The sequence below is a fragment of the Mastigoproctus giganteus genome, chromosome 8 (assembly GCF_048544385.1).
Source record: "Mastigoproctus giganteus isolate SK-2022 chromosome 8, ASM4854438v1, whole genome shotgun sequence".
NCBI lineage: Eukaryota > Metazoa > Arthropoda > Arachnida > Uropygi > Thelyphonidae > Mastigoproctus > Mastigoproctus giganteus.
In genome coordinates, this window is record NC_143582.1 from 26550688 (window position 1) to 26575557 (window position 24870).

The window sequence follows — 24870 nt, forward strand, 5'->3', positions numbered from 1 at the left end:
AGCTTATAATCTGAATGAGTATTTTGCATCTACATTCACACATAACGAGTTATTAAGGGAGGAAAATGCCAGAGTTTTATCAAACTCTAACAGGGTGCTTAATGATTTTGTAGTAACTGAGAGCAAAGTGGAGAAGAAATTGTTGAAATTAAAAGAAAGGCACCTCAGGTGGATGGGATCTATCCGGTTATATTAAAGGAGGTGGCAAAGGAAGTAAGCAAATCCTTAGCTATAATTATGAGAGCATCCTTGGACTCAGGGGAAGTCCCCATAGACTGGAGATTGTGCAAATGTATCCCCAATTCACAAAGGGGGATCTAAGGGTGACATGAGTAATTACAGAGCAGTTTGACTTCTGTTCAGGAAAAAATAATGGAGTCACTGGTTAAAGATGCACTGCAAGATCATCTAGTCCTCTAAGGTGACCGCAGTAATAATTCAGACAGCATGGGAAAGTTAATTGAAAGTCTTGTCTGACAAATTTGATTGGATACTATGATGTGGTTACAAAGGAACTGGATGCAACATATAATTTTGATATCATATACTTGGATTTCAGGAAAGCATTTGACGCTGTTGTGTGGAAGGCTACAGTACAAATTGGAGCAGAATGGTATTAAGGGTAAGTTGCTACAATGGATAAAAGGGTGTTGAGTGGGAGAAGGCTGAGAGTGGTATTCAATGCTGCTCTTCGTGGACTAATGTTATTAGTGGAGTCCTCAAGGGTTCAGAGTTGGGTCTACTGTTGTTTTGTATATTTATCAATAATGTTGATGAAGGTATATCAGGTTCAATGTCGAAGTTTGCAGATGGTACAAAAGGTTGGCAGGGTTGTTAATGACAGTAATGTCAGTGTGCTACTAGCATTAGCATTAGTAGAGGCATATGATGCAAGAAAGCAAGCTTATACAGCATCAGCCAAAAAAAAAAAAAAAAAAAAAACCATATATAACCCATTTGTTTGCTCAAAATGTTTGTCTATTTCCGCTTTGAATGTATTTAAACTGTCCACTTCTACGACAGATGAAAGTTTCTTCCAGAAATCAAATACCCACTGGCTAAAGGCAAATTCCTCACATCAATTCTACAACTATTTTTCCTCAATTTGAATTTATGTCCTCTAAGGCGATTAATCCGGGCAAGAAGAAGAATCCCATCAGCATTGAGCTTGCTAAAACCATTCAACGCCTTATACACCTCAGTGAGATCACCTCACAGGTGCCTAATCTACAGACACTGTAATTTGCAAAACTTAAGCCTTTCTTCATAAGAGCAACCCTTTCTTCTATTCACTAATCTTGTTGCCCTTCTCTGTACTCGTTCCAGCAGCTCTACCCTCTTCCTAAAATGAGGCCTCCAGACCCATACAGTACTCAAGCTATGGCTCGACCATTGCTTTTTACACGGGAATGATTACCTCCTTATCCCTGCTAGAAAAATTCCTGTATATCACTGACAAGACACCATGAGCTATTCTTGCAGACCATCTGCACTGCTCAGAAAATTTCATATCTGACTGCACAATTACCCTACACCCTTTTCATTCTCTACCACCCTGAGTGTAGCACCACACAATTGATATGTTTATTCTGGGGTTACTGCTACCCATTTACATTTGTCAATGTTAAACTTCAGTTGCCACCTCTCAGTCCATCTGCTCAACTTTTCTAGATTCTGTTCAGTAGCATACTGTCATTAACAACCCTTCCAGCCTTTGTATCATCTGCAAACTTAGACATTAAACCCGATATACCTTTATCAATATCATTAATAAATACAGAAAACAACAATGGACCTAACACCGAATCCGGGGGGGGGGGACTCCACTAATAACATTAGTCCATGAAGAGCAGTGTCCGTTGATTACCACTCTCTGTCTTCTCCAACTAAACCATCCCTTTTTCCATAGCAGCAATTTGCCCCAATGCCACACTGCTCCAATTTGTACAGCAGTCTTCCATGTGCAACAATATCAAAAGCCTTCCTAAGATCCAAGTATATGATATCAAAATTATTATTTGCATTCAGGGCCTTTGTGACCATATAATAGCATCCAATCAAATTGGTCAGGCAAGACTTCCCCTTAACGAACCCATGCTATGTCTCAACTATAACTGAAGTCTTGTCCAGATGATCCTACAGTGCTTCCTTGATCAGTGCTTCCATTAATTTCCCTGGAACAGAAGTTAAACTAACAGGCCTGTTAGCTATTGGGTGGCACAAGTATCCTCCTTTGTGAATTGGGGTCACAATTGCATATCTCCAGTTCATAGGTACCTCCCCTGAGTCCAAGGAAGCTCTCATAATTATGGCTAAGTGTTTGCTTACCTCTTTGCTGCCTTCTTTAATATTCCTGGAGAGATCCCATCCACCCCAGGTGCCTTTCTTATATTTATTTTCAACAGTTTCTGTCCCACTTTTTTCTCAGTTATTACAAAATCATTTAGCTCACTGCCAGAGTTTAATACACCTCTGGCATTCCCCTCCCTGAATAACTCCTCATGTGTAATTGTAGATGCAACAGAATCTAGAAAATTTGGGCCGATGGGCTGACAAGTGGCAACTGAAGTTTTAACATTGACAAATGCAAAGTACTGCATATGGGTAGAAGTAACCCCAGAGAAATGTGCCAACTATGTGGTACTACACTTAGGGTGGTAGAAAATGAAAAAGACCTGGGAGTAACTGTGCCGTCAGATATGAAGTTTTCTGAGCAATGCAGACAGGCTTCCAGTGCAGGTCATGGGGTGTTGTCAATGATATGCAGGAATTTTGCTAGTAGGGAAAAGGAGGTGATTATCCCTTTAAATAAGGTAATGGTCATCCCTTTATATAAGGTAATGGTCAGGCCACACCTTGAGTACTGCATAGAGGTCTGAAGGCCTCATTTTAGGAAGGATGTAGAGTTGCTTGAGTGTGTACAGAGAAGGGGAATAAAAGGGTCCTCTTATCAAGATAGGCTTAAGTTCTGCAAATTACAGCAGCTTGAAACTAGGCACCTGCAAGGTGATCAGATTGAGGTGTATAAGGCATTGAATGGGTTGAGCATGCTGAAACCTGATGGGATTCTTCCACTTGCTCAGATTACTAAGCTGAGGGGAGATCAAATTGAGAAAAGACAGCTCTAGAATAGATGTGCGGAAATTTGCCTTTAGCCAGCAGGTGGTTAATTGCTGGAACAAACTTCCATCTGTTATTGTGGAAGTTGATTGCTTAAATAAATTGGAGGAGGAACTGGACAAACTTTTAGTTTTAGAGGGAATGGATGCATGAAATTTTTTTTTTGGCTGATGCTACATAAGCTGATACGCTTACTTTCTTGCATCAATATGCCTCCATTACTATGTTGGGTATGATATGTGAAGAAGTGGTTGCACGGTTCCTTTGAAATGATGTATTTTAAAATTATATCAGGTAAATAAATGTTATAAAAAATATTAACACTGTTACGACAAAAGTATGAATATAGTAGAGTGTAATGCCTTTTTATTGGTTCAAACTGCTGTTTTGTCATTGTAGACAACATTTCACAGTCAATGGCATGTAAGCACATTCTGCAGTTTCTGTACCTTTACCTGCAGTTTTTCTCTGATTATTCCTTCTTGGCGTGGGCACCTGCATGTAGTGAGGGGATCTCCCAGTGGCAATGGTGGCTTTCCAGATTAACATCACTAGGATCTAGTGCTGACAGCCTAGATTTCTAGCTAACACCACAGGAACTCTGCATGTTTTGTCAGGAACTGTAACTTGTAGAAACTTGGATTGGGGGTTCTAGTGGTTGAGGGCCCATCTTTAATGTGCTACTTTATTCCCTGCTTCAAGAAGATGCAGGTCCTGGAATGGCTTGTGCAGTAGCCAGTTGGCTTGCCTGGGTAGCCTCGTCATACAACTCCTGAGGGCATGTATTGCCATTCTGGATAATGGGCATGCCCTTAGGCTGGGTAGCCTGGGCACTGGGGGGGGGGAATTCCTGATAATCCATTCAACTTGTGAAAAGCCCATAGGAAAGATGTCACCCTTCTGTATCCAAAATAGTTTAATATTATTACCAGTTTATTATTACTACCTCTTACTACAGGGACTGGTACGAAAGTAATGCCTCCTAATTTTTTGCTTTCAAATGTGGCACCATAGATCATTTCGCATATCACTGAGTGGTCACTAGAGGTATCTAGTTTCACCATACTGAGTGGTGATGCTGTGATTGGTCTCGTGAGTGCAGCACATGAATAATTCAAAATGGTGGATGTTACAGATATACGTATCAAGCAAAGATTGGCGATTGAACTTCTTACCAAGGAAGAAGTGTGGCACCATATACAGTATCAAAATCCATACGCGTTTCAAAAATGTTTATGGTGACCATACTGTAGATGTGATTACAGTTAGACGTTGGGTGATTGATTGATATTTATTAGTTCACTCAATCATCCAACGTCTAACTGTAATCACATTGGGTGAAACACTTTTTTAAGATTGGGGAAAGTGACATTGTTGACAAGTCCTGAAGTGGCCAGCCAGTAATGTCAGTGACAATAGACAAGAGCCGGATCGATGCACTGACCAAAGAGGACAGCCACTTCACAATATGCGAATTGTGCAATGCACTACGTATAGGGAAACCTGCTGTGATAACCATCATAAAGGAACTAGGCTAGAACAAGGTTTGCACTTGGTCCCGAAAACGCTGACACATGAGCACAAAGAAGCCTGGAAAGTCATCTGTACGGAACTTCTCCAGTGCAATGAGAGTGAAGGAGAGGTTTTTCTTTCATGTATAGTCACAGGTGGTGAAACCTGGGTCCACCATTATGACTCTGAAATGAAGAGATAGTTGATGTAGTGGGACCATCAAAATTCACTGCACAAGAAGAAGTTCAAAAGACAGCCTTCTGTCAGTAAAGTCATGATGACAGTGTTTTGGGACAAAGATGGGGTCTTGCTTGTGGACTTCTTGGAGTGTGGCACCACCATCAACTCAGATCGATATTTGAAAAAGTTGAAAGCTCACATCCATGTTTGACCAGACAAAAACCATAACGAGGTTCTTCTCCCTGACAATGCACAATCCCACACCAGTCTGCGCACGATGGAAGCCATTAGAAAACTGGGGTGCAGTGTTCTTCCTCACCCCCTCATAGCCTGGATCATGCACCTTTCAGCTATCACCTCTTCTGAACGCTGAAGGATGCATTTCATGGAACCCATTTTGGGGATGACAACCACCTCAAGCACAGTGTTAGCGAAGCCCTCTGGAGCAAGAGTAAGGACTTTTACAGGATTAGAATACAGCATCTGACTCAGAGATGGCAGAAGCGTGGAGAAAATAAAATGGTGTGGAGAAATAGAAAATGATGGTGATGGTGTGGAGAAATAACAGTGCTTATTAATGATTGAGGATTAACTGAGGCATCATAGGAATTAAATTTTCTGAGAAAAAAAAATAGGAGGCATTACTTTTGTACCAGTATAGATGCAATTGCTATTTTTCTCTTTGTAGGGTTTCTTCTAACAATTTGTTCTATATATTTGTAACTTGGGATTGACATCTCTCAGATGGACCTTGATGATCTTATTATGCAACTACCTGCTCCTATTCTTTTATTAGATCTTAATGGATGTAATACCCCACAGGGTATTACATCCACACAGACGCTATTAATCTCTGTGGGGCAGACATTAATACAATGGACTAAAATAGAGTGCATGCTCAAAAATATTGAGCTATTCCTCCTAAATGTGGGGGAAAACACACCCGATTTTACATGCTTATCCATATGTTTAGTGCTATTAATCTCTCTTTCTGCTCCCCTTCTCTCCTCCCTTTGTTTATATGAGAGGTTGAAAAAATTCCCTATGGGAGTGAGCACTTTGCTGCGTCATCTGTTCTGACATGAGAAAGATGCCATGTCAGCCATCAAGGATATCTCAATGAAAGTTTTATAAGGCCGACTGGAATGTCTTCCAACATCGGGCATAGTTTGAGATCAAAGAGTTAGCTAGGAGCCCATCAATGATGCAGTTATATACATTGTGAGAGGTATTGTCTGTGCAACAGCATTTGCAATTCTAAAAACATTTAAAAAATCTTGGTGAAAATCACAATGCACAGCCGCTAGACGAGTAAAAAAAAAGACATGGGGTTTATTCTGTTGAAATCCCACCACAGAAAATTTGATATCCTTTAAACATGCACGTGCCAAAGCACACTATATTTGAGATCCGATTGAGGAATCTTAAGATTGGTTTCACATCATCTGTTACCCAGCCTACTAGCTCAAAAGTAGTCTGGAATAAGTTGCAAAGAATGAAGATAAAATATCTTCATCCTTGCTCTACAGTGATCTTAGAGCATAATGTATGTTCATTTGCAGATCTGACTGCAATTGCAAATACTTTAGGGGAAAAAGTTTGCAAAAATCACTGCTGAAGAATCATTCTCCCCAGAGATCTTGGTCCTAAACGGAGGTGGGGGGATGAGAAACATACATTAAACTTCTCCGTAAAGGGACTTGAACCATACAAGCTCTTCACACAGGAAGAATTAAGTGCAGTGCTCTTCCTTACATGGGTGGCGCCTCCATAGCCAGGTGGGCAGGAGCAGCAGTGCGTAGCACACACTTCTTGATTAGACTGGGGTTCGAGCCTGTGACCACCAAATACGGAGGATGCGGAATCCGGGGGGATCCGCACATCCCCCTGGAGCAATATGGCCTTAGTTGCTAATGCTCCTAAAAACCAAATAACAAACAAACAAACCTTACACGAGCAAGTGCTGTTGGGCCAAATGACATCTACTAAAAAAGTGATAAAGCATCTTCCAATGCAATCCAAGTATCATCTTTTAATTTTATTTAATGGAATCTTTCTTGACAAAGAATTTCCAGGTTCCTTTTGAAGGCAATCTTTTTCTTCCAGAAGCCAGGTAAGGAACCTGTAATCTAAAGTAACTATCATCCTATTGCTCTGACAAGATGTTTCTGCAAGATTATGGAAAAATGATCAATGCCTGCCTCCTTTCCAGGACACAGTGTGGTTTCTGAAGAAACAGCTTCACTTTGGATCATTTAATCAGACTCAAAATGTGTATTTGTGATGCTTTCTTAAAGTCTGTGAATCTGGTATCAGTTTTATTTGATAGTGAAAAATTGTTTGCACAGCATGGCGATTTGGCTATTACAAGGCCTCCATAACTTTGTTCTTAGGGGTAACTTTCCTGTTTTTATAAACAACTTCCTATCTAATCACCTATTTCAAGTTTGGGTAGGACTCCCACTCCCTTGTGTTTTGCCAACAGGAGGAAGTTCTACCGATTTGGTCTAAGTGTCAAGCTCGAAATGCTTTTCATTATCAAAATAACTTTCCCTCCACATTGATCCTTTTATTATATTTTGTCACTTGTGCAGTATGGTCATTGAAAGGCAACTGCAAAAGAAAGTGATTACATTTTATCTTGGACGTTGGCTGATGGGTTCAGATTTTCTTCGCAGAAGACCATTGTGTACACCTGTTGCAAATCCTGATCCTAACCTATAATTAAGACTTGGGAAAAACATCCCAACCGTAACAGAATTCAGATTCCTAGGATTTATTTTTGACAAGAAACCTTACTTTTATACAACATATTTGTGTGACAAAGCGTGTAACATTCTTCACATCCTTTCATCAACTTTGCAACCAGATTGCTGCACCATACTACTTAATCTCTGCTGAATTCTTCATTCTCATATTAGACGTTTTGGTGGTTATATACGATCCACCAGGCCATTTGAACTCTCACTTGAGCCTTCCATATATCTCACGTCCAAAGCCTTTAGGTTGAAGCAAATGAGTTATCTCTTTCTCTTTGTAAGCATTTGTCCTTGCCGTATGCTTTTAAATTGAAATTCCTGCAGGTGAATGTTAGTTTTTTAACCAGTGAGAAAATCTGTGCAATACCCAGTAGACCCAACCAACTTGTTGATATTCAGATCCAAAGGCTGTTACGTGAACCAAACATGGTGGTAGACAAAGGTGTTCAGTCATCTAGGCAGTTCCTTCAGATATTTTTGGCATGCTCATCTTCCAAATTGTGACTTCTCTCTCAACATCTGGGAAAAGTCTGAAACACCATCAGCTGTCCAGCAGCAAATTTTGCAACACAATCAAGCAGAATATTCTGAATTTCTGCCATTGTACATCGATGGCTCTAAGTCAGAATCATGTGGGATGAGTTGCTGTCCTTCCACATAAAATAACATCCATTCAGCTTCCACAAAAAAGTAGTACACACACACACACACACACACACACACACACACACACACACACACACACACACACACACACACACACACACACACACACACACACAGAGCTGAGTTGCATTCAATAGAACTAGCCGTGGATCATATAAAAATTGGCAATTACCAAAGATATATGATATACACCAATTTATCAAGCATGTTACAGGCTTTATCAATGTGGAGGCATAATCCTCATCCATTTCTGTTCTGGATTCAATGTTTTGTTATCTTTTTTAATCTGAATTTTACATCTGCATTGGGCTTAGCGGAAATAAACTAGCTGATAATGCTTGCAAATCAACAATCCCCCCCCCGAATAACCGTTGCCTTCCAGTCCTGTATATAGACCTAGAGGCAAGCAATACATAATGAACTATACTCTCAGTGACAAGATACAAGATTCTTGGCATGGACAGATTACAAATAAACTAAAGCAGATTAAGCCTCTAAACAAACAATGTCAGTCCAGTCTGCGAAGGGCCCGAAGAGAGGAATTGGTTCTTGCTTGGCTCTGCATAGGTCACTCTTATCTGGCACACTCCTTTTTACTGAGGGCGCCCTTTCTTACTGAGGGCAGATGATCCACTTATGTGTGAGAGCTGTGAAACTATATTACTTTAGTATAATTTTATTTTATACTATATTACTTTATTTTATTTTAAGTTTCTTATAAGTATTTTAGTCATATTTTTAAGGAATGTCCTCTTTTTACTATTGTACAATATTTACTTTTATAGATTTGGCTGAACCACTTAGCCTAATTTTATATGACAGAAGCAATATGTCTGACATTTTTAACTTTTTCAGTCCATTAATTTATATACATGTATTTGAATTTATCCATTTATATTTTTGATATATATATATATTTGTGAAATATAGAGAGATCTACTCATACCTTTTGATAGGAAAATTCTTCAGCCTGATGCTCACATCAGATTGACCCAATTAATACAATATGTGAAATGACTAAATTTATAACACGATCTTATGCTTTTTAAAATATTGTTAATATATACGAGTTTCTTAAAAACTAATCTTGTATTCAATTTCCATTATCCACTTACTGCCAAAAGGAAAAGCAAATCCCAGCCGATGTACATCAACCCATCCAAATCCAGTTACTGGAAACTGAAAACAATTGTCAAAATTATTTAAAATATTTTTGACTAAACTTCTTTTAAGGTAAATTTCCGTGACAAAAGGCCACTCAAGCTAAGTCTCATCGGAAGTCCAAAAATTTGTCTGTAGATGTTTGATTGAAAAGCAGTGTAATTGGCTTGAATGAGAAATCTGATTAAATAAATTATTTCAGTTTTTGGTAACTTGGTTTTATTCAACTTTATGGAATCATTGTTAATCAAATCCCATAATGTATTGAGCAAATAATTAACGTCTACATTAGTATATAATGAGACAAAATCTAGAGAAAACAATTATCATTATTATCTAACTTTGTCTTTTAATTTATTAAAAAGTGACTCTGAATTTTAATATAAGATATAAAGGTTTTATAATATCATATAAATATGACACGAGGGATGCAACGGCAGAATTTTTGTAGGAGATGATAGGTCTAATCGGATATCCTGTTTTATGCAACTTAATTTGTCCAAAGTGTAGTTTAAGAAACCCATATATATTAACAGTATTTTAAAAAGCATTAAAGTTAACTGCAGCCATTATCAACCCACTACAGGATGGAAGCCTCCTCAACAATTCATGCTGAGGGAAATGGACCATAATCTGCTATGCTGGTCCAGTGCGGGTTGGCAGATCAACCGTATTTAGCAGTCATGGGCTTGTGAACCCTGGTCTACTCAAAGAACGTGTGCTACTGCACTTCCGCTCCTGACCACTCGGCTAAAAAGCATTAGATCATGTTATAAATTTAGTCCTTTCACATAATGTATTAATTGGATCAATTTGATGTGAGCATCAGGCTGAAGAATTTTCCTATCAAATGGTATAAGTAGATCTCTATATTTTACAAATAGTACTTAAGTAGGAAGGATTGTGCTTCATTGCTGTTATATTTTTAAATCTAAAATTTTGATATATATATATATTTACTTCTTTTAACATGGTAAAATACTATATACAAGTGACATTTGAAAAGCTCGTAGCTTGAGTATGAAGGTTTTATTTGAGGGTCTGGCAACGTTACTTTTCAACATCCTTTTTGGAATCAATATGCTTTTTCATCACTGCAACAGTGACATCACTGTCAGTGGGAAAGTGGATGCCAGCCAGATATTTTTAGAATTGGGAAATGGGAGAAAGTCTAGTGGTGGTGAATTGGGGGATGGTCTAATATTTCAAAGCTACACTCATGCAGCGTAGCAATGACATAACAGACTTGTGAGCAGGCACATTGTCCTGGTGGAAGAAAACTCCTTTAATGAGTCTTATTTGGTGTTTGTCTTTGATGTTTTCATGCAAACATCTTACAAGATGTGCATAATATGTCCCTGTGACTGTATAACCTTTCTGAAGGTAATCCACTAGTAACACTCCATCAGCATTCCAAAAAAATGATGGCATCACTTTTCCAACAGAAGGAAGAGCTGTGTTTCCATTATTTGGATCACTCCTTTGTCACTGGCTTAAAGTGATAGACCCTTGTCTCATCCATGGTCACAACCTTGGAAGGAAATTTGCTGGATGTTCTGGAAATGTTCACTTGATGTAACAAATCTTGTGCTTTTGATCTACTGTCAACAACTTCTGAATCCATAGTGAGAACTTGTTATTATGTGGTATTCACATTCAGATGAGATGCCCAAGATGTGGCAATGTACTGAACTACCACTTACCTGTCACAAGGTCATTCACGCTGTCAACAACTTCTGGAGTGATGGACGTTGCAGGTCTTCCACAGTGTGGGTCACCTTCCAGGCTCTGCCCTTGTCGTTTAAATTCTGCTGGCTACTTCTTAACCAAATGGAATAGGAAGGAACATCTTTCAACAATGTTATAACCATATCCTTACGAATTGCCTTTGGCATTACTCTTTTTTTCTCAAATATTGAAGATTGCATCATGACTGCTTTTATCCATCTTTCCTCATTCACACAGCTTTGTTGACTTCGGAACCTATAATTTAAAAAAAAAAAAAAAAAAAAGGTGTTCAAACTGCACGAAACTTAGTGGTGGGGGGGGTTACTATTTGAAGCTATACGTTAAATAATTTTTAACCATATCACTTTCACACCCAGGCCATGAAATTTTCACCAACCGTTCCCCCACTATTATTGTTCTTATCAGATGCATGAAGTAGAAAAGTTTGGAATTTTGCCACTGTATAGTAGCATTGGACATTATGGCTTATTTGGAGTCTGAATAGCTCTTGGGCACCCTCACTGGAGGTTCAGATGATGCCCTGCTGACATTGGTAGTCTTATGGAAGGTGAAGATGAAGAAAATCAAGGCTCTCTTTTTATTGTGAAAATATTTACATCACTGGCTTCCCTATAGATGCTGCTTATGAATTCCAGATATGAATATGAATATTAAATTGAGGGTTTACTGTGAAAGCCAAGAAATATATAATATAAAATAGCTATATTAGTTTCAAACAGTTCAACAAAATGTATATAATTGGTCAGTTGTTTTTTGATGAAAATTAGATTACTGGTAATTGTTCTTTTATAACTTTAATTAAAAAGAAATTATTATTTTTTATTTTCAGATCTACTCTCGTAAAAATGAAGGAAATAAATTGGTACATGTCTATGTTTCTAGATGCTTATGCCTACAACTTTTGGGTGTAAACAAGCGGTCGTGTCACAAGAGTTGTGAAGCCACTGTTATGGACATACAAAAGTCTTGATCATTTTAATAAAGAAATCTGTGCTTGCTTACACAGTATCTTTTTTTAGCAGTGTTCATAGCCAAATCTTAAACTAAGCTTCATTACAGACTGTGTGTATATCCAAGATGTCAGTGCCACTTTAAAAAAAAAATAAATATATATATATATATATATAAAAAAAAAACAGGGAAAATAAATAAATAAAAAAGTTAACTTGGTAATAAGCACGGTTTGGTCATCTTAACAATATATTATTACTTACCTTTCTAGCCATATTTAAGAACATGGCATGTAAATGGTAATGGCAAAAGTTGGTCAGTTGGCTACTGGAAATAATCACGATAAGGGGGGGGGGAAATGTCAGGCTGTCCTTCTGGATCAGGGAAAAATCTAACTGATATGTCAGTGCTATTCTTTTGAAAAGTTATGCAACAAATTCTGTAATTAGGTTAAATGGCCACAAAATGCATAAAAAAAGATATTTTTTATTTAGATACAGAAGAATATGGCGGCATACATGTGCTACATTTATCTGAGCATGTTCAGAATAAAAATATAGTAAATGCACCACATCTCTTAAATTTATTGAAAGATATTCTGCTACTTCTACTGTTGCTACTTTGACTGTGAGGTCCTAAACTTAGAGAAAGATGGCTGAGAAATCTGAGAACTATATTATATATATAGGTTATTTACACAATTTGAAGATGTACATACAAAGTCATATTAGCTTTTAGCATCATGAACTTAAAAATTAAGGGAAATGAAAAACTCTTTTCAGTTTGTGACTCAAGGACAAACAATTAATAGGTAAATTAATTAATCAAAAGACTTTGTTCAGTTTTACTACAACTATTTCTGAAATGGTAGATAAGAATACATTTAAAAGTAACTATTTTGTCAACGTTTTTAATTTTTATAATACATTAATGTGATTTTCCTTTCTTTAACTTGTTCAATTTAAAAAACAATGAAAAATGTTCAGTGTCATACAAAAGTTAATAAAAATTTACATATTAAAATTTTCACAAACTTCTGTAGCTTGTGAATTGCCTCTAAGAATGATCCATATGTGGAATAGCTGTGCTTGTGGCAAGGAAGGTTGAAAAAGGAGTAAATTTAGTTAACTGTTTTAAACAGTTAACTAAATTTTGTATAATTGGCTGGTTATGTATTTCACTGAAAATTGATTATTAGTATGCTTGATATTCAAGTTGAACTGGTATAAATATTCCAAGAAACCTTTCATATATAGTTGAATTTGAATAGTTTATAAACTAAATTATATTATTTTAGCAATTATTTAAAGGAGTAGTTCACATCATAAATATTGGTGGTTTGTTTTAATAGTTAAAATTTTTGCATTCTATTCTATTTGAATTTTCGTTGATCTTTGTTTTATTTTTAAATAACTAACTATAAATTGCATTTAACATAACTTATGTCAAACATTTTGTTCTGGTGCACTTAGTAATTGTAATCAGTAGTTATATTGCTCAAGTTGTTATAAAGTTATATATTTGTAAGAAAATTTTGGGTATCTGCAATGTAATCATTTTGGAAATCTATTGTATTATTGGAAAACAAAAAGTTCATTATTATGGATGATCATAAGAAATATTTATTTCCATTCCTTGGAATCATTGCACCTAGCGTTGTTTATTGTGTTCTAAACAATACGCACTTGCTTATAAGGTCTGTTATAAGATGTTATTAAAATTTGATATTTTTCTCCTTTATTTACTTAAGAATCATTTATATAACTAATTTTGGAAGCTTAATTAATTTTATCAAGAAGCTTGCTATTAGAATATAGAGCATCATGACTTTTGAATTGCCGAGGTGATTGCTGCCTCTTTCCATCTTTCTAGCAGGAAATATCACCAAAAATATGTAATGAATGGTCATTCATCCCTTTACAAAGCACATAATTAGAGGGAACGTTGCTTTACAAATAACAATTTTGAATTTAGTATTTAAAACTGCAAATATGTTAACTCTTTGAGTGTTCATTACACCGAGTTTAAAATTTCGTATGGTGGATTAGTTTCTTCAATTCCTATATGCATTCATAATTTGTAATCCTCTGTTTTAGTTAAGTGTTGATTTTGAATAAGGTTTTTTAATATTTCATCCTTTTAGATCACATGCTTTTTCTTATAAGTAATATTGAAGAACAGTGGTATTATCTTCCTTCTGGCAAAAGAACAAGAAAATATAATAGTGGTGGTGGTGGTCTTCGTAATATTAGTCACTATCAGTAAAGTGGTTATTATGTTTAATACCCTTCACATTTCGATGTTTAAATACAATGTGTAGGTATTTATTTTCCAGGAAAAGTTATATGTATAGTTTTTATTAGTTAGGTTTTAGATAATGTTAGTCCAAATAACAGAATTATAATGCACTGTTCATTACATATTAATGTGAAGAATTTATTTCAAACCCACAACAGTGTAATACTCTCAAGATTTACTTAAAGAAAAAATCAAGGTACAAGTTGCAGATTGCCTTGGTGAAATTTGTGTAATTAGGTATTTTAAATTTTTTCCTGCCACATGCAAAATTGTTCCTCATATTTTGCATGTACTAATTTTTTTCCCAAGGGATATCATATTTTGCATGTACTAATTTTTTTCCCAAGGGATATTAATAAATATTTTTATGATTAATATTGCAGACATGGTATAAAACAAAAATTTACATCTTTTTAAAACACTAAATATTTTTTTCATAAATACAAACAGTCTATATATTTATTAAACTAAATATTGCTTTACTATAAGAAAGGACTGATTATGGAGTAGATTCAGAAAAGAGCAGCATAAGTTTTACTGTTGAACTCTCATGTCCAATGTTTTTAGGTTATTCAGTTTTGTATGTATGAAATGAAATATTACTGATAATAATGATATGCGGTTGCAAATTAATTTTTTTTAAACTATTTTAGTAAATCCTGCAACATTGAAAAGTTGCAGAATTGTAAAATACTTAATAAGGATGCAGAGTGCAGCACATGAGCTTCTAAGGTGAAATTGTGGCAGTTGTTCTTCCGGATATTGGGAGGGGGGATTATTTATCTTGAAGTGAAGTTATGAATATATCTTTAAATGGCTAATGCTAACTTCTTATTCTTATTTGCAAGGAATTGAATATGAGCTTCTCTAAACAATTCTGTTTTTGCTAAATGTACATTTACTTATAAAAACTTTGCTTTCAGAAATCATTAATGTATATAGCTTGTAATAAAGAACCACATTTCCGTCATATGGTTCTAGTCTTTCTCTTGTTTTCTTTTTTTAAACAGATGCTTCTTTTAAATGTACTTATCTTGAAAAGATAGGGGGGGGGTGGGAAAGCTTGACCTTTCCATTTTGTCTTTCCTTACTTGTTGTTTACCAAAGCCTCAGGGTGATTATTATGAATATTGATCTTCCACTTTACTCAACACAAATGAGAAAATGTACTGGCCGATTTTTATGTATTTCTGTATAGTGAATAAAGTGGTGGACTGACAGTATTAAAGATTTTTACTAATTTTCTGTTTCACTTAATTTAAAAATTATAATAATAAAAAACAGACTTGCACAAGTCATTGAGTACACTGCTTTTGTCTATTATCATTTGTGGTATTAGAAGCATATACTGTAATACAGTAAACCTACAAGGAATCAGTAAAAAAAAAAAAAAAAAAAAAAAAAAAAGTGCTTAGTCAAAGAGAACATGCCCAATTTTAGAAACCCTGACTTACAATATATTAAATTAGAAAGCTCAATATCAAATAACTCTTTATTAAGTAAAACAATTGTAATATTAGGTTTTCTCATGTTTTTCCTTATTTAAGAATGGTTTCAGCATTTTAAATTACTGTTTGCTTTAATTCAATTACTTCCTTCTTTTAAAACAAGTAAATTTGCTCACAATGAAAAATGCTTGCTTAAGAGATTATATATATAAGAGGGATTTAGAATGGCACTTGTTAAATTAAAATTTGAGAGTGTGATGTTAATCCATAATAATTTAGAATAGGAACCTCAAGCTACAGGTAGTGCATAGTCATTTTACGTATAGCTATAACAATTTATGGCAAAACAAAGTTTGCATAAGTAGTAGTAATAGTGGCATGTGATGCAAGAAAGCAAGCATATGAGCCTATGCAGCATCAGCCAAAAAAATAAATTTACACAACAATTCCCTCTAAATGTTTGTCTAGTTCCTTAAATTTATTAAGGAACTGGAATTTATTTAATTAAATTTATTTAACCTATCAACTTCCACGACAGATGGAAGTTTGTTCCAGCAATTAACCACCCACTGGCTAAAGGCAAATTTTCACACATCTATTCTACATCTGTCTTTCCTCAATTTGAATTTATGCCCCCTTAGGTTCGTAATCTGAACAAGTGGAAGAATCCCATCAGAATTCAGCATGCTCAACCCATTCAAGGCCTTATACACCTCAATCACATCACCTCGCAGGTACCTTGTCTCTAGCTGCTGCAATTTGCAGAACTTAAGTTTCTCTTGGTAAGAAGATCCCTTCATTCCCCTCAACAATCTTGTTGCCCTTCTCTGTACACACTCAAGCAAACCTACATCCTTACTAAAATGGGGCCTCCAGACCTGTATGCAGTACTCAAGGCGTGGCCTGAAGGACAATCACCTCCTTTTCCCTGCTAGCAAGATTCCTGTATATCATTGACAAAACCCAATGACCTGCCCTGGCAGCCTGTCTGCATTGCTCAGAAAACTTCATATCTGACTGCACAATTACTCCCAGGTCTTTTTCCTTTTCTACCACCTTAAGTGTAGTACCACACAGTTGGTACATTCCTCTGGGGTTACTTTTATCCATATGCAGTACTTTGCATTTGTCAATGTTAAACTTCAGTTGCCACTTCTCAGCCCAACTTTCCAAATTTTCTAGATCCTGTTGCAGTAGCACACTGCCATTAACAACTCTGCCAACCTTTGTATCATCTGCAAACTTCAACACTAAGCCTGATATACCTTCATCAACATCACTGATAAATATACAAAACAACAGTGGACCCAACACCGAACCCTGTGGGACTCCACGAAGAGCATCACCCATTGATTACTACCCTCTGTCTCCTCCCACTCAACCATGGTTTTTATCCATTGTAGCAACTTACCCTTAATACCATTCTGCTGCTCTAATTTGTACAGTAGTCTTCCATGTGCAAGAGTGTCAAAAGCTTTCCTGAAATCCAAATATATGATATCAAAATTATTTTTTGCATCCAGTTCCTTTGTAACCACATCATAATATCCAATCAAATTTGTCAGACAAGACTTTCCTTTAACAAACCCATGCTATGTCTGAATTATTGCTGCAGTCTTGTCTAGATGATCCTGCAATGCATCTTTAACCAGTGACTCCATTATTTTACCCGGAACAGAAGTTAAACTAACTGGTCTGTAATTACTTGTGTCACCCTTCGATCCCCCTTTGTGAATTGGGGATACATTTGCACATCTCCAGTCCGTGGGGACCTCCCCTGAGACCAAGGATGCTCTCCTAATTATGGCTAAGGGTTTGCTTACTTCCTTTGCCTCCTCCTTTAATATAACTGAATAGATCCCATCCACTCCAGGTGCCTTTCTTATGTTTAACTTAAGCAATTTCTTCTCCACTTTGCACTCAGTTATTACAAAATCATTAAGCACCCTGCTTCAATTTGATAACCTTCTGGCATTTTCAATCCTTAATAACTCACGTGTGAATGTAGATGCAAAATACTCATTCAGTTTGTTTGCTATCTGAGCAGGATCATCAACAGTCGAACCATCGATATCAAGTGGACCAATCAGATTCATCCCATTCCTTTTAGAGTTTATATAAGTAAAGAAATTCTTGTTGTTTTTCTTAGCATCCTTTGCCAAAGATTTCTCTTGCCTAACCTCCTTTGTCACTTGATTACAGACTAGCTTATATCTGCCATAGGCTTCTGTGTCACCTGATAATTTATATGCATCCCATGCATTTTTCTTCTCTGCCATTGCCATGAGTCTCATTATTTCATTTGACAACCATTTAGGCCTAAACCTTGAGCAATATTTCTTAAGGGACATTTCATATTGTGGATAATTTCAATGGTTGCTCTATTGTTAAACAAAGAGGACTTATAGTCAAGCTTCTAGTTATATAAATTGCTGATACAGATTTAAATGATTTAGAAAACTTTTCTTTATTGGTAACTCACTATTTCCTGCCGAGTTTAAATGAAATACACAGAAAAGGACTGAAATTAAAAATAAACATAAGAAATTAATATCTTATAAGGATCATTGGGTTAAAATATAGTCAACTTGATGAGTCCAACACATAAGAAATTAAATGTGGAAAAAGAAAACATCCTTTTTACATTTAATTTATGCTGGACAGGTTGCTTATGTTTCTACCTAGGATGTGCACATCTTAATAGGTGATGCCGTATTTTTTTTACATTCCATTCCTATGTACTTAAAACTCAGCAGAAAATATCAAGGTAAGTTATTAATAAAGATATTTTTGGGAAAAGTGTATTATCACTTCTCAATGGAGTGCCATAACCTGGATGGCACCATTTCAGAAATAGCTGTCTCCTTATCACTGGCTGAGTAGATAGACACCCCAAGTGAAAGAAAGGATAACTCAGGTGTCACACAATATGAGAGATGCCAGAAGAGTGTAGGTAGTTTCAATCTATAATACTTTAGAGTAGGAAGCCTCAAGCCATGAAAAATATATCTAACTTAACTACCTGTACCAATACAGGTAGTTAAGTCATAAATGGGTTGTCAGCTTTTTTTTCATTTGGGTTGCCTGCCCACTGATGAGACAGGTATCATCAGTGGGCAGGCAACCACTGATGAGACAGGTATCTCATCATGTGATGACACCACCGAGAATAACTAACAATACATTTCTCTCATAAAGGCTTTATTTATTTGAGAGTAGGGCAACTTGCCATGAAGTGCCTCAGTACAAGATGCAATATAATATAATAATGTCCTCCTTGTGCAAACTTTGTTTTGCCCTAAATTGTTATAGTTATGTACACTATGCTCTACCTGTACCACATCAGCATGTGAGGAGGGATTCTTAAAGCAGGTTTTATTCTGTAAAGAGCTCCACAATTGAGTGATACAGGCTGCAGTTACTTGCATAAGAGTGCTGGAGTTTTAGGTATTTACTACTGAGTATGTGCAGCAGATCACTTTGGCAAAATTTGCTTGATGTAGTTTTAATTTTTTTTCAATTGTTGAGCAGCACAGTGTATTGTTTAACTTATTTGGCAGTATAAGTAGTAAACAGAGATGACTGTGTCATCTAAAATATTTACTGCCACTTTGGTACCTGTATCAGAAGATTCAGTTTAACTCTAACAACCTCTTCACAGATTAATCAAGATTTAGCTTTCAAGCTGATTGTCAGTGGCCAAATATGGTAGTAGCAGTGCTAATTTGACCATGCTTACAGTGGTCTTATAAGCAGTAGCGGATTTAATCTTAAGTTGGACAAGTATTTGCCTAAAATTATAATGCCTTGGATGTAAGTAAAGGAAAAAAAAAAAAACACATATTTTAAATTTCATTTAGAATGCAGTGCTGCTATGCTACTTGAGATATTCACTGCTGTTGTTTTTTTAAGGGAATTGATTTGCTCAGAAAAAAATGTTTTAGTAACTTTTTTTAATTTTATTTTATGGATAATGAATATAATCATGCATTTTACAGTAGATGATGGGCCATCACAGGTATTTAAATTCACTTTTAACTTTGTGAGTGAAAATTGTGAACTTTAAGGTATCTGAGAAACTTATTACTCACATAGCTATTTTAATGCATAATAATTCTGCACCACGCAGGTAGTCCATTACCTAGAAAGCAAGAAGTTATAACATTGGCCTGTCCTCTGAAGAAAAAAGAAGAAATGAATCATAAGTCTATCAAGTGGAAATCTGCTGTGCACCAATGGAAACAGTGAAAAGTGCGAAGTATGGCTTTCTGGTCCATAAAGATATAAAAAACAACATTCTGGAATTCAAAAGTATATCACCAAGGGTGTCAAGACTCAGGATTTATAGAAGTTACAAACTAAAAGTTATAATGATATATGCACCATATGATATATAAGCCATGATGAAGAGATTGAAGAAATTGAGAGACTTCTGGATGAACAGAAAACTCACTACACCATCATTATGTGGGACCTCAATGTTAAGGTCAGAAAGAGACAAAACAGCACAGAAAGGGAAACTATAGGAAATTTTGGAACTGTTGAATGACTTGTGGAATTTGCAGAATCTCGAGGAATGTCAGAAATGAACACTTTTTTTTCAAGAAAAGGATGAACAGAAAGTGGACATGGAAGAGCCCAAATGGACACTGACAACTTATGAAATTGACTTTGTCCTCACTAACAGGAGATATGTTGTGAACAATGTTACTGTCCTGAACAAGCTAAATGCTGGTTATCACAGAATGGCAAGATGCACACTTGATATAGATGTAAGAAAAGAAGGGGGAAAAAATTGACTCCAGTAAATAATATGGTCTTTGAGATAACAGAAGAGGAGAAAAAGCAGCATCTACTGGAACTTAACAAGTTTGAGCTTCTGCAGACCTTTCAGGACCAAGATATCGACGAACAATACAACTTTCTGATAAAGCCCGAGAAACCTATAGGTAAAAAGAAATCAAAAGAAGAAATAATTAAAGAAACACTTTTAATAATGAACCAAAGATAACAAATGAAGAGCAAGATAAACAATGACAAGGACAGAGTTTACTGAGTTATGTAAAGTCATTAGAAAGTGGGGCGCCTCCATAGCCAGGTGGGAAGGAGCAGCAGTGCGTAGCATATGCTTCTTGATTAGACCGGGATTTGAGCCCGTCACCACCAAATACGGAGCATGCAGAAAGGTCAGGGAATGACCACCGCACCAGAGCAATATGGCCTTAGTTGCTAATGCTGCTAAAAACCAAATAACAACAACATTAGAAAGTGGAATCTTGTTAAATTGTAAACACTTTTCTTGTGTTAAATCTCAACACAAGAAAAGTAGCATTAAGGGAAGACAAAGGACTTAAATCAGCAGTCATAAACAAATGATACTGAATCTGAAGAACAGTGATGGTGTGTACTTAAAAATAGAAGAGAAGGCATAATTTAAATAGCAGATGACCACTATAAAGCAGGGTTTCTCAAATTTTTTCAAGCGTGGACCAGTGTTTGCAGATTTTTTTTTTCCGTGGCCCACCTATAGCTTTATTAATGTGTTTTCAATAATTATACTTGTAGATTCAGGAAATAATGACACTACCATCAGGGCATTTAACATTCATTCTTTGTTTATTATCAAAAGTTTACATAAAATTGACATATTTTTAAGTCTGTTTTTGGGTAAATAAATATTGTTTTAATGGGTATTTTTAGTATAACTGGATATTTGGTATTTTATTACATTTTCATTTCTTCAGGAAATTTTCTTTGATTTTATGTAGTATATTTCAAATAAATTGTTTGCAGACTGGTATTTTCTGTTTTTTTTGCGGACCGGTACCGGGCTGCAGACCACACTTTGGGAAACTCTGCTATAAAGTATTATCTAAGGAGCAAGGGAACGATGCCAGCTGTGGGGAAGATGGATCACAAATTAGCAACACATATGATATATCCTTCCTGATGAAGTAGAACATGCATTGAAGAAAATTAAGAATTAAAAATCCCCAGGTGAAGATGAAGTTATGGTGGAGTTGTTGAAATTGGTAGGAAGAGACATTACTCAGAAATTGGCAGGACTCTTTACAAAATACATTAGGAAAAGTGTGACGCCTAAGAAGTGGAATAATGTAGTGGATAAATCAGAAATTGGAAATTAGAGACCAATTAGCTTGTGGTCCCACATCTACAAATTGTTCACAAGGATCATTGCTAACAGATTAGAAAGAATACTTGATAAGAATCAATCAAAAGAGCAAGCTGGCTTTAGGACAGGATTCTTCATGTAATATCCCAGCTAAATGAATATAACACACCATTATGCTTGGCATTTGTGGATTATGAAAAAGCATTTGACTTCATACAGCATAAGGCAATGGAAAGTTTTGGGCATTGGAAAGACAAGGTGTAGACACCTCATACATTATGAATTTGAAGAAAATAAATGAGAATGCTATCTCTATTAGATTAGACAAAAACAGTAGCAAATTTAAAATTGAGAAGGGAGTTCGACAAGGAAACATAACTCAGAAGTTGTTTACTGTTGCCCTTGAAGAAGCTTTCAGAAGATTGGACTTGTTGCAGAAAGGAGTCAACATGAATGGAGAGTACTTAAACTATTTACGATTTGCAGATGACATTGTGATCATAAGCCACGATCCCAAAGAATTAGAGGAAAATGTTAATCAGTTATGCACAGTTAGTAAGAATTTGGACTAATGATGAACACGTATGCCACAAAAAAGGATATAATCATTGAAGGAGCAGAAATTGAAAAGGTGGATTCATATACTTATCTTGGACAAGTCATTAGCTGTAATAATGATAAATGGCTGGAAGTGGAGAGAAGAATAATTTTGGATGAATACCATTCAGGAAATACATAAGTCATGGTACTTCCCACCATGAGTTATGGAAGTGAAACTTGGGTACTCACCAGGAAGAGAAGCTGAAAACTACCCAGTAATGAATTACATTAGGAATCAGACTCTTGGATAAGAAGAGAAACACATGGATTAGGCAGCAAACACAAGGACATTCTTATCAAAACTAAAGAACCGAAATGGGTTTGGGCAGCTTGAAGACATGATGACAAATGGACTAAGAAAATAATAGAATAGTACCCAAGAGGAGCTAAAAGAAAACCTTGAAGACAACAATGAAGATGGACAAATTAAATTCAAGAGTTTGTGGGTAGTAAATGGATGGCCATTGCACAAAATAGAAGGAACTGGAAAATTGCAGGAGAAGCCTTCATCCTGCAGTGGATTGAGAATGACTGATGAGGATGATTATATAGGGTTATTATTTATAGAGTAATAGGGTTTTATTTATATCACTCAGTTAGTACCTTCATTATCATTCTCAAACTTAAAACTATTTAAGTCTGACTGTTTTATATTTTTCTACCTTTGCTTATTGATCGTTAAATCAATGTATTTTTGTATATTTGTTTCCTATCAAGTCAGACTTAAATATTTATTAATGTATGAGTGCATTTTGAAATATGCCAGTGGTCCAGTAATCTGCTTGAGTGGGCTAGCCAGCATCATCTGGTATCCATAGTCTCAGATTATATAGTTTTCCATTTATTTTTATTTTCCATAAATGCTTTTATTCAGATGGGGGTTTCACCCAGAGCCATAAAAATTCTAAGTGCTTTCCCACTTGAACAGATACACAGCAACTTAAGTGGGGTGTAATTATATTTATGGCACGAGGAAGTTTGATCATAAGATTGGTATTCGTGAATTAGATGAGCAAATCACTGGTAACTTGAATTTCTTGATACCTTAGCTGAATGTGTTATGTCAGTATTATGCCAGTTTTTAGAGCTTTCACAGTAGACTGCCATGTTTGCAAACAACATGAATGCAGGAATTTATCAGATTGTACCAGGTTGTCTTCATTAAAGTATCCCTATCTAGAGCTGTCTGGAGTGAGTTCTAATTGGGGAAATGCAACCAAGTTTGGTAGTTACATTTGTTGGAAGTAATGTATAGATATACAGAAAATTATGAATTATGCTGCACCACTGGCTGAACTAGGACTTTGGTTATTTATTTAATCATTCATTCAGTTAAATTACTGTGCAGTGTAATTTTACTAAACAAGTTAAGTGACTGTTATTTAAAGTTCCTAGTTTATTTTTTATTTTAATTAAATCATGCATGATCAGAAACTTATAGAATTGATTTGTTGTGATGTAGAACTGCATAATTTATTTCATCCTAAATACCTCTACGGCAACCTTAACCCTAACCTTAATCAGTGTGGTTCTTTGAGACTTCATACAACTTTCAGCACTGTTGAATTCTGCTTGGTCTAAACAGCTCAAACTCCCACCCCCTTTTAACAAAAGGATTTACTTTTATTTTCCCATTAAAAATTCCTGAAATCTGTTAGTTATCACAAACAGGAAAAATTCAGGATCAAATTAAGCCTGTTCTTGATAATTATATTGACATGCCAAAAAACATGAATTTAAAATTAATGGCAGCTCTTGTGTACAATGATTGAAACATAGGCTATTAATGCTTTGTGGCAATGCACCAATTATATGCTACCATATAATTCGAAAAGAGCCCAGATTTTTTGATTGACAGTTCATCTGCTATGTCAAAAATAATTCAAAGTGCAGTTCAAAACTGAAATTAAGAGAGGATTAAAAGCATGCCTAACATATATAGAGATGTTTATTTTCAAAAAGTAATTAGAATTTTTTGAATATAAAAGTATTATTTTTATTTTTCACAGTCTTGTTCATTACAGATTGAAAATAGGTGGCATCAAAATTAGAACAGTTCTGAATTATTTCTTGCTGATTTTTAAGATTATAAGCAAGGTTACTTTTTACTCAATTAACCAAGTCATATTGAGGAACAGAAGAACATTGGCGAGCCTTGTTACAAGTTTTTGGAATTTGAAAATAAATAAAAAATGCATGGTAGTACAGTTTTCACAGACAGTTCCTTACCATTATCATACATTTTTTTTTTATATGAAAACTCCAAACACGAGAGGTATTAGAACCTATAGTA

At 35.7% G+C, this 24870-nt stretch overlaps 1 protein-coding gene across 6 annotated transcripts in view; it reads left to right on the forward strand.

Annotated features, from left to right (window-relative positions):
- The window catches only part of LOC150081387 (uncharacterized), a 325542-nt gene extending 313394 nt beyond the window's left edge, over window positions 1–12148 (forward strand). For all 6 annotated transcript variants that reach the window (XM_090379754.1, XM_090379758.1, XM_090379759.1 and 3 more), the window contains one exon: window positions 11977–12148. In XM_090379754.1, coding sequence (XP_090235880.1) covers window positions 11977–11990 — 14 coding nt within the window. In that variant the 3' untranslated portion in view covers window positions 11991–12148. The remainder of the gene's footprint in view (window positions 1–11976) is intronic.
- Window positions 12149–24870: the final 12722 nt, after the last annotated feature.